A 10,586-nucleotide genomic window follows, 5' to 3' on the forward strand; every position below is an offset into this window, starting at 1 on the left:
TGCCTGTCTTTCTGAAGGTTTTTTTATTAACTGAATAAAATGAAAAATTATTTCTCTGACAACAATTGTCACAGCCTTTTCTGTCTGCGGAGAAGATGTCCCTGGTGGAGCACTGGGTTCCCAGTCCTGCCCGGCTACTTGAGCGCTGTTGAAGTCTCACGGGGCTGGAGTGGCTGGAGGAGCTCCGGTGTCCTGGAGACGTGTCGGGGGGCAGTGCCTGGCCGGTGATCCCGTGAGGTGGCAGGGCCTGGGGGTGAGAGGCAAGGGTGAGCCCCCAGTCTGCGGGGCTGCCCCGTCTGGGTCAGCTCAGCCAGCCCAGGACGGGGCAGCAGGAGGGTCACCTGCTTGGCCAGAGACCCCCAGGGACCAGGTGCAGACCCAGCAGACAGCCAGTCTCTTCTCCCCCTGATCCCTGTGCCCTGACAGGGCCACACCTGGCTCATCCAGTGTCCTGATCAGCACAGGAAGCTGGTCATTCCTGCCCCTCGGGATGTGTCCACCCCTGCCCAGCAGCTGGGTCACTCTGGGCTGGCAAGGAGAGAGCAGCTGGCTGAAATGCAGGGCCCAATTCAGCATTCCCGAGCAACCCTCCCCAACCAGCTCCCCCCGGGGAAACTGAAGGCACAAATTCACCCCGGATGCTCAGCATCACCCTGCCAGTCCCCATTACACGCCCGGGGGTGCCTGGCTGGAAAGCAGCTCTGGGTCCTGACAAGGAGCTGTGGGCAAGGAGCTGCCAGGCCGTGCTGGGCCAGCCCCTAACGCTGCCGCTCAGAAAGGAAGAGGAGGAGGAAGCTGACAAATGAGCCTGGAATGTCCCAGTGCAGAGACGAAGGGACGAGTGCACTTGGGGGCCGGGGGTCGGGGCCAGGCGTCGGGCACGGCTCCAAGCAGCTCCTGAGTCGGCGTCAGGGCTGCCTGTAAGGATTTCGGCCGGCACCCGGGAGCAGCAGCGCCAGCAGTGCCAGCCGGTCCCCAGGGGGATCTGCCCGTGGCTTCCCAGCCCATCAGGGCAGCGGGCTGTGCAGGCTGCTCCTGCTGCCACAGCAGGCCCAGATGCTCAGAGCTGCCCCGCGGGCGCCACGGGACCAGCAGCAGCCTCAGGGCCTGGCCCAGGGCTCGATCTGCTCAGCCTGGTGGCACAGCCACAGCAGGGGGGAAGGAGCTTAAGGAGCATCAGGGAGCCCGGGGAAGAGAGAGGCTGGTGAGACAAGGCTCTGCCTACAACTTTAAGGGGTTTTATTAACTTAGTACAACTAAAAAACCATATTTCTGAACACCACTGTCACAGGCGCTTCTCGCTTCTGACAAGATGTCCCAGATCGAGCACTGGGCGCTGAGTCCTTCCCAGCTGGCTGGGGGCTGTTGATGTCTGGCGGGGCTGGAGAGGCTGCACGAGCCCTGGTGCCCATGAGATGTGTCGGGGGGCTGTGCTTGTCCGGTGCTCTCGTGAGACGGCAGGGCCTGGGGGTTGAAGGGCAAGGGTGAGCCCCTCATTCCCAGGGGCTGCCCCTGGCTTGGAGCAACTCTGCTGGCCCAGGAGTGGCCAGCACAAGTGTCCCCTGCCTAGTGAGAGACCGTAGGAGATCCAAGCTCAGTTGTCCCATGAGCCAGTCCTTCTCCTCCATATTGCTTCTGCCCCTTCCAGAGCCCAAAGCCCCACCCCAACCTGCCCAGCTCTGCACACAGAGCTCATCCCACAGCTGGTACCCAGCAGATAATCAGCCCCCTGTCCTTGTTAACCCCTATGCCCTAACAGGGCCATACCTGATGCATGCTGTGTCCTGATTGCCATAGGATGCTGGTCAATACGGCCCCTTGAGATGTGTCCATCTCTGTCCAGCAGCTGGGTCACACTGGGCTGAGGAGGAGAGAGCAGCGGGCAGCAATGCAGGGCCCAATCCAGCTTCCCCTAATAACCCTCCCTACCCAGGTCTGCCTGGAGACTGAAGGCACAGATTCCCCCTGGATAGTCAGCAATGCCATCGAGACTCAGTCACCATTCCGTGTCCCCACCTTCACCATCCCTACCTTTTTCTGGACTGTCAAGAAGTCCTGGGGCTGACCGATTCTCTGTGGGGAAGCCTTGTTGTTCTGCATCGTGGAGCTGCTGCTCTGATGGTCCCCAGAGCTCGGTGGCACACCGGGGACACTGCCATGGGCCACCGGCCTCCTGTGGGATGGGGCAGAGGACACTCAGTGCCCAGCCCCGTGGCATCCCAGGCAGCACCCTGCTGTGCCAGGGAGGGGACTGGCAGTGCTGCCTGCAGGGGCATGTCCCTCCCAGCTGCGCTCCACCTGCTGCAGGAGCCCCAAGCCCATCCCACCAGGCTGGATCTGCTGCCTCTGTCCCCACAGCCAGGTCTGCTGGCCGTGGCCGTGGCAGGTCCATGTGCACAGGGCACCAGCGGGCAGGAGCTGGCCTGTCCCAGCTGCAGGCCTTGGTTTTGGGAACGCCTTTCACAGAAGGCACACAACTGCCCACCAAGCCTGAGCTCAGATTGAAAACAGACACAGCTCATCAGATGTGCTTTCAGCAGCCTTGGGACAGAGAGGTGGGCCAGATAGGGCAGTGCAAGGCAAGGAATGCAAAACCCTCCAGACCTGGGGGAAGCAGTGGCCCTCCACAGCTGCCTTCTGCTCCCCTGCCCTGCCCACCCCCCAGAGCTCCTCTGCCCCAGCCCAGGCAAGAGCCCTCCTTGCTGTGTCTGGGCTAGCCTGCACCCCGGGAGCTGGGGATGTGTCCTCAGGGCCCTTACCTTTGGCTGTGCTGTGGCTCCTTGCTGGGGGGCAGCGGCTGCAAATACGGGAGTGTCCTGGGGGACCTGGGGAGGGCAGGAGTCACAGGTGTGTGACAGGGGACAAACAAGCTGTTCCTGTTGCAGGCAGCACCCCCAACCCCAGAGGATTGTACCCCACGGTATCCTGCTGCCTGTAGCCCTTGGGATGAGTCCCCACACCCCTGCTGATGGCAGGGCTGCAGAGGGGGCTCCCCACATCAGAGCCTCCCAAGCAGACAGTGTCACCCCTGTGGCCGGCACAGCGGTCACTGCTGGCACCCATCTCCCCCCATCACAGCCCCGCTGCCCCCGATGCACTGGTGCTACTCACTGGCCAGGAACCTGCACGGTGAGCATGCGGTCACAGGACAGGCACGTGAAAGGGACTGGCAGCTGCCTAAGGAGCGTGGGAGAAGAGGGCTGCCTGAGCTCCTGGGGCCACAGCCCTGCCCGCACACAGGCAGCAGCTCGCTGGCAGCAGCCGGGTGCTGGGCAGGTCACTGCACAGGGTCACGGCGTCTGCAGCGTGAACCGTGGGCTTTGAGCCTGTTTCTCCCCATCCCCAACGTGCTGGCTGAAGCCAGGAGAAGGGCACAGGCACCCTTGTCACCATCCCAAGCAGCCCCTGTGGCCCTTTCAGCCCCTCTCTGGCTCCAAAGTCCTCTGTGTGCCGGGCCAGGAGGGCTGGGCACAGACCCAGCTCTGGGACACTGTGTGTCACAGCCCTGCCTGGGCGTTGCCATCTCCCACCCTGGCTTCTGGGAGCCCTTGCACCCACAGCCCCATTTTGCTTTTGGAGGGCTCTGTCCTGCAGGTGCCCTGTCCTCATGCCTCCTTTCCTGTGTGGAAGCTGCGGCTGGTGGAAGGAGAAGGTGCAGCTGCTTCATCAGCATGCCCGTGGTTCATTTAGCAGCTGAATTGGTCCCAAGGCAGGGGACCAGGCGAGCAGTGTGTGGGACAGCTGGAGGGAACGGGACCATGGCTGTCCCCAAAGCCATCAGAATCTCCATCACACTCACTTCTTAATGCCAGCAGCGTTTTCACGCATCAGCCTATTCTCAAGTTCCTCCATGTTCCTGCTCCAGGAGTCCTCCATCTGGGAGCTGAAAGTCTTCAGCTCCAGGCGATCCAGCTGTGAACACGTGCACAGCCTCAGCCAGCTGCCCCCGGATGTGACATGGAGCTCTCCAGGGAAAAGCCCGGATTTGAGGGGGATCCTCAGAGGGATGCTGCCTCAGGCTGTCGAGTCCCAAAGGTGCCAGTTTGTCATGGTGGGGAAGAGGTACCCCTCACCTTCTCTTCCACCACAAGGTTGAGCTGCTGCTGCATAGTGTTGAAGTGCTGCTCCTGGTCTGAAATCCGGCTCTGCAACTCCTGCATCCTCTCATCCAGACGCTCCATATTTGCTTCAAATTGGCTACAATTGACTTTGCTGCCCAAGGCAGCTTTGTCCGCCTTCTAGCAGAGGGGAATGGCAGGAGAGCGGTGGGGAAAGAGATGAGGAATGACAGGCAGGGCCAGCACACGTGAGGGGCAGAGGGAGAAGTGCTTCCTCCAGGCCATCATGCCCCTTTCAAGGTGCTGTGGCCCCATTTGCCCTATCACCCTGGTGAGCTTGGTCTCACCATCTGGAGGGTGAGGGACCCCACAAGCTCAGGAAATTCTCCCTCCCCAGGCCAGTTCTGTCACCCAGCCCTCACAGGACAAGGGGCATTTGTCACCCTGCCTGGGAACCCCTGGGCAGGCACAGAGGCCTATTGAGACTGTACCACATCTATTGCTGCCAGAACATCCTGCTCATCTGTTTTCTCCTTCTGCAGCTTCTCCAGAGACTGGAACAGCATCTTTCAGCACAGAAAGGAACCCATGACACCACAGCAAGGTTGGAGCTGCCTCCTGGCCAGGAGAACATAACCCACTCCCCCTGCCCGAAAACCTCAAGGAAAGACACTTGGAACCAGCACAGTGCTGAAAGGGTCGGCAGGAGGCATTCTTGTGATCCCTGCCTGGAATCACAAAGAGTGCCTGGGGCATGCTCTGGTACCACAGGAGTTTCAGCCACACACCTCGATTGCCTTCTGCTTTTGTTCAGAGTCTTTCTGCAGGGTCCCAGAAACAAAGCTGAGCTTCTCGCAGTCTCCTTTCATCCGTACAACTGTAGCCTCCATGTAGCGCAGCCGCTCATGGTCGTGCTCCAGCTTCAGGGAAGGAAAAACATGGTACTGAGCAAAAGGGAGTCTGGCTGCTCCACCGGGGCCGACCCGCATTTCTCAGCCAGTGGCCATGAGCTCTCAGTGTCAACAGGAGGTTTGCATCAAGGCTTTAATCTCTGTCCATGCTGCTGACGGGTCCAGGCCAATTTGGGCAGTTCGGGCCTCCCCCAGACTACAGCACATCCAGCTGGGGGATGTCTTCAGTCCCCCATGCTGCCAACAGCCTACCTGGCCCCAGTTCCTCATCATTTTCTTGAGCTTTCCCATGGCCATCTGCCGGGACTCCAGGCATTCCACCTTCTCCTGGAGTTTCTCGCAGCGCTGGAGGAGCTTCCCCAAATGCGCTCTGATGTTGAAGGTGCAACTGGAGCAGTCTCCGTTCTCCCCTTCCAGCTCCTCCAGTAGGCCCACAGTTGTCTCTCCTGTACCGCCAAGCTGCAGGACAGGCAGAAGAAATTGGCTCAGAGATGGGATGAATGGAATCAACAATGCTAGGCGGCCCCAGGCAGTCAGAGAATATGGCCGGTAACCCCACCAGGACGAGTGCACCAAGCCCGGGGTGGTGGGAGTGCTCCCCCAGGACCTCACCTGCTCGTTCACTTTGTTGGCTGTCTCTGTCACCAGCTGCTCCAGCATGGCATTCCTCATCTCCTGCTGCTCTCCCATCTTCTGCAGATCACGTTTTGTCTCCTGCCGCAAAGCCCTGGCCAGCGGGACGGGGGCAAGGTCAGGGTTACCCCTGCAGGGCTGCTGGGCACTGTCCCGTGCCCGCAAACCAGGATGCTCCCAGACCACCTGGGCTCCCCTGCAGCCCCACAGGGTAGGAAACCCACTGCTGTCCTCTTACTCTATTTGCTGAGAGATCTCCTTACTGCTCTCTTCCTTCCACTTGGCTGCATCCTGCCTCAGCTTTTTAAGGTCCTCTCCCATCTTCTTCATCTGCAAAGCCAGTGACAGTAGAGTCAGGGCACAGACATCCTGTTGTCCCAGCATGGGGGCCCTTCAGATACATGGAAAGCCCCAGGGCCCCCCACCCAGTCCTGACAGCCTGACCCCAAACCCTGCTCTTGGAGTCACATTGAAGTTCCCCATGAGAGCCTAAAGACTACACGGCCCAACAGCTCACTAAGGCAAGGGACTCCTTAATCTTCTTTATGTCTCCTTCCATGCAGATCTGTGTTGTCTTTATTTTGTCAATCTCCTCATGGAGATCCCGGATGAGAGTCGTGTCCTAGGAGAGAGGAGTGATGGCAGTGAGCCTCTGGGAGGGTCAGTGGGGACCTGCAAGGCCTTGACCCTGCTGTGGTTTGTGGAGCACTGGGGACAGCAGAGGGCCGGGCTCAGCCAGGCTGGCAGGGCTCTGCAGGCAGCACGGCCCATGCATCTAGCAGGGCCAAGGGTACTGAGCCTCCAGCCAGCAGAGGCTGCTGTCTCAGACCCAAATTTGCTCCCAGCAGCACTTCACCTTGTCCTGCATCTCCTGGATCTTCTTCATGTTCCCTGCCATATGGGACTGTAGGAGAAAATGGTGAGAGAGGCAAGTTGTTGAGTGTCTGTGAGGAAAACAACCTACACTAGCACAGTGGCCTGCACAGACCTGGCTCTTCTGGATCTTCCTCATATCCTCTGATATGCGGGAATTTTCTGCCTTTATGCCAGCAATCTCCTCACGAAGAAGCTGTGAAACAGTCCAGCAAACAGGGATGTCAGAGGTGATGGCCAGGGCAGCAACACCCCAAAGAGCCCTGCCCTGCCACGGGCAGCCCGTGGCAATCCAGGTGAGCAGGGAGAGTCCCAGTGCCACCTGCCCCAGCCCGGCTCAGTGCCAGAGCACTGAAGCCCATCCAGATAGCCAAGAGCCCCTGCCAGGGGCTGTGCCGGGTCAGTGAGGGCAGTGCCAAGCACTGCTGTCTGAGGAAGTGGGGAGGGGCTGTGTGGTGGGGGAGTGCCCCGGGGGGGCTGGGAAGAGCCTCTACCTTGGACATGTGTTTCTTGTAGTCTTCCATCTCCCTCTTCATCTTTCCCATGTCAGTGGCCAGGTCAGCAAGTGAGGGGCCACTCAGCTGGCCCGGCCACGGCTCCTGGCTGCTCAGGTACTGCACGTCCAGGTGCTCCAGCACGGCCTGCAGCAGTTTTCGCAAGGCTGCAAAGTGAATGGCTCCCTTCTGGGGCATCCCGATGGCGAGATCCAGCATCTGGGAGAGGCTGAGTGTGTCCAGGGATGTTGCCATGTCTGCACACACAGACAGGGACTCTGTCCCTGATTTCTCACAATCCTTCCTAAACAGCTGGGTCCGTCAGGGGTGAGCAAAAGCAATAATAAAAAGGATGAGTAGCCAGCAGGCTCCTTCCTCCTTCCTTGTCCATCAAAGGACTGGAGCCTGCTCTGCTCACGCCCCTTTTCATCACAACTCCCGTTGCCAGGCAGCACAGCTCACCCCTGCGAGCCACTGGGTCACAGACTGATGAAGTCATGGAGTCATGGAATGACTTGGGCTGCAAGGGACCTCCAAGATTCTCTCTTCCCAATCCCCTGCCATAGGCAGGAACACCTTCCACTAGACCAGGTTGCTCCAAGTCCCATCCAGCCTGGCCCTGGACACTTTCAGGAATGGGGCAGACACAATTTCTTTGGGCAACCTGTGCCGAGGCGTCACCACCCTTGCAGGAAGATTTTCTTCCCAATTCCCAATCTAACCCTGCTGTCTGGCAGTGTGAAGCCGTTGCCCCTTGTCCTGTCATTCAGGGCCCTTGTGCCAAGTCCCTCCCCAGCCCATCTGGAGCCCTTTAGTGACTGAAAAGCGCTGGAAAGTCTCGCAGGACAGGAGAGGCCTCACTATTTTTCTTTCAATCAGTTTAAGACTTGAGTTACAGCTAAACCAGTTCTTCATCTGCTGTGTCAGTGTCCTGTCTGTGGCATCTCATGTTCTTAGTTTCTTCCTGCATTGTGGAGCAGGCACTAAGCCTGCCTTTGCTGTGCAGTGAACTGTCAGTGGGAGTGACCACGGGCAGGGCACCGCAACAACCACAAAGGCCCAGATGAAGCCCAAAGGGTACATTTATGTTTGATTCCTCACCAAGAGAGGGATCCCCCAAGCAGCTTCTGGGCAGAGAGCACGGGTAGGGCCAGCAGCCCCACAGAGCTCAGTCCCTGTGAGAGAATCACCAACCTGCTGCTCTCACCTGGCTTTCAGATGTGGCTGCTGGCTGGTTTGGCACAGCAAACCCAGGGCCTGGTTTGGAGCATCCACTGGGATCAGCCTTTGCCAGGGAAGCAGTGGGCTGCTGTTCCTCGTGCCGGAGGTGCAGGAGGACCCCCGTGAGCCCCTCGCTGAGCTATAGGGTTGTTGGGGCATAGACTCCTTTCTCCTCTGGAGTTCAGGGCAAAGAGTCTCCGTGGGGGAAGCCTTTGTACAATTTCCTCCACCTCAGGTTTTGTGTCAGCTTGACAGTCCATAAAGAAGACAATGAAATAATTTCTCCTGCCAATGTCCCCAAGACTGTGGGGGAAGACAAACCAAGATCTTCCCTTCAACACCTGCCATCCACCCCCAACTGCCCCTTTCCAAAACATGCTCTGTTCACCCCTAGTCCTTCCTGCTCCAAAGCGCTACAGCAGGTTAAGGGGCTTGCAATAGTATAACTTTTAATTAATATTTAAAATAAATCTTTAGCAGTGTAAGTTCAACTTTTAGCCAACAGGTAGCTAAACTTCTTTTCAGAGGGTGCTATTATTAGAGTTTGATTGGGAAAATCAGGGAAACTTTTAGTTTTGCTAAACTAACACTTAAAAGCTTCAGTGAACAAAGCTGAAAAGTGGACACGTAAAATGCAGGATTAACAGCCCTCCAAGGAGTTGTTGCAGAGACCAGAAGACAAAGGGGAGATTAATAAAGAAAATTCAGTAGTTGCTGGATAACTCCATACCTTGGAAAAAGATAATAGAGCAGCAGAAAAAATGTGGGCTAATTAGGATGAGAAGCAAGACAGCTCTAACCAATAGAGGTTAGAGTACGAACTAACAAAGAGAATTATGTGATTTAGAATGGATGACCATTGATTTCTTTGTTTGCTATAAACAGGTAGCTAAGTGAAACCTTTTGTGCCTGTGTGTGGCTGGAACTACCCGCCCCACATGCCCTGACCGGCACAAAGTAACGCCTAACTCGCCAATACTAAAACGATCGTGTTTGGGGATTTCTTTGATCCTGGTTTTGGTGACTGTTTCTAGTGACCCGATGGAACCGTGCTCCTTCTTCTGCTCCATGGATTCACGGGATCGAGAGGACTCCAGTGCACTCCAAAGATTTTTCAGGGAGATCCTCCAATGCCCTAATCCAGTGAGTTCAAGGCAAAGAGCCCTGGGATTTCAGTAAGGTAGTTTCAGACCCACTGTTAACTCCAGGGGGAGGAATTGTGGTAATGGCAAAAGTGGGGGAAGAGGCTGAGAGAGGGCATGCTCAGAATGTTCAGCAGGGAATGCTGGATCAATATTTCCCTCCTGCACATCCCTGGTGGGAGCAGGTGGAAAACACTGTCACCGTGTTGGTGTGGACCAACGGAATTCCAGGGAAATCAAAACAGTGGAACCAGTAAGGATTCAGCTTGAGCCTGACGGAAGACTGGTTAGGCAGAAAAATTCTTCTTTGAAGTTAGAAGCTAGAAGAGGGTTAGATGAATGAATTGCTAAGTTTTGCAAGATGGATCGCTAAGGGCATGTGAGTCACAATATAGGACACCTCTCCTGCCAGTAAAGGAGCCACATGCTAATGAACACAGGCCGGTACAAGATGTCAGAGCTGTCAGTGAAATCCTGTGAGACTTAGACCCAGTGGTAGCAAGTCCTTATACACTTTGAAGCCCAATTAAGGAAGCTGATGAGTCCTGATGAGTCCACTGTTGTGGATGTTAAGGATGCTTTTTTCTGCATTGCCCTTGAAACTGAAAGTCAACTCTTGTTTGTCATTCAATGGAAAGTTCCTTGGTGGGCCATTGTAATAAAAAGGTCTTTGTTCATCAAAACGAACATTGAAAGAAGATAAGAATTTAAACTGAATAGAGAATTTCAGACTGTGAGAAGAGAAAGAGGAGAAAAAAAGTGGGGGGGGCTTGATAAACAACGAGTATTCTGCTTAAGAATTGTGCAAATGCAGCTAGCAGAGAAGACTGAGTAACTAACTATATACAAGCTAACTTTTAGGCCAAGGACAACCGGCAAAGAAGATAAGGAGCCTTCATCCCTATGACCACCAAGGGCAGAGAGAGAAAGGACCCCCTAGCAACCAATTGCACCGGCGCAGAGTACATCGAGAGAAAATAGGTCAACTGAAAAAAAAGGGGGGACTATAAAAACAAAAAGGTCAAAGGGGGAAGGTGCGCCGTGGCAGAGTGGAGACTCCCTGGCCGCCCAGCGCTGTTTTTTGCTTAATTCCGCTTGCTTAATAAATTCTTGTTAATTGATTTATCTATAATTAGCCTCCCCAATTGATTTTGTCCATAACAGTCTCTGCACTGGGACATTCCAGGCTCATTTGTCAGCTTCCTCCTCCTCTTCCTTTCTGAGCGGCAGCGTTAGGGGCTGGCCCAGCACGGC

At 56.2% G+C, this 10,586-nt stretch overlaps 1 protein-coding gene across 2 annotated transcripts; it reads right to left on the reverse strand.

Annotated features, from left to right (window-relative positions):
• On the reverse strand, nucleotides 1-8,117 carry LOC128798286 (glutamine-rich protein 2-like). 2 transcript variants are annotated; one of them, XM_053961623.1, is made up of 17 exons: nucleotides 6,970-8,115; nucleotides 6,591-6,671; nucleotides 6,459-6,506; nucleotides 6,120-6,224; nucleotides 5,841-5,932; nucleotides 5,582-5,696; nucleotides 5,222-5,428; nucleotides 4,847-4,978; nucleotides 4,550-4,624; nucleotides 4,074-4,238; nucleotides 3,800-3,912; nucleotides 3,112-3,177; nucleotides 2,760-2,825; nucleotides 2,032-2,173; nucleotides 1,768-1,861; nucleotides 435-1,464; nucleotides 1-247 (listed from the first exon to the last, which is right to left on the reverse strand). In XM_053961623.1, the coding sequence occupies exons 1-16, from the start codon at nucleotides 7,222-7,224 to the stop codon at nucleotides 1,286-1,288; spliced, it is 1,935 nt and encodes a 644-aa protein (XP_053817598.1). In that variant the 5' UTR covers nucleotides 7,225-8,115; the 3' UTR covers nucleotides 1-247; nucleotides 435-1,285. The 2 variants fall into 2 exon arrangements, with proteins under 2 accessions (XP_053817598.1, XP_053817599.1); XM_053961624.1 differs by lacking the exons at nucleotides 1-247; nucleotides 435-1,464; nucleotides 1,768-1,861; ... (1 more) ...; nucleotides 2,760-2,825; nucleotides 3,112-3,177 and adding an exon at nucleotides 3,184-3,299 and having other exon boundaries at nucleotides 6,970-8,117.
• Between the last annotated feature and the right edge of the window lie 2,469 nt (nucleotides 8,118-10,586).

This window comes from Vidua chalybeata, chromosome 20, assembly GCF_026979565.1.
Source record: "Vidua chalybeata isolate OUT-0048 chromosome 20, bVidCha1 merged haplotype, whole genome shotgun sequence".
In the NCBI taxonomy this organism is placed as follows: domain Eukaryota; kingdom Metazoa; phylum Chordata; class Aves; order Passeriformes; family Viduidae; genus Vidua; species Vidua chalybeata.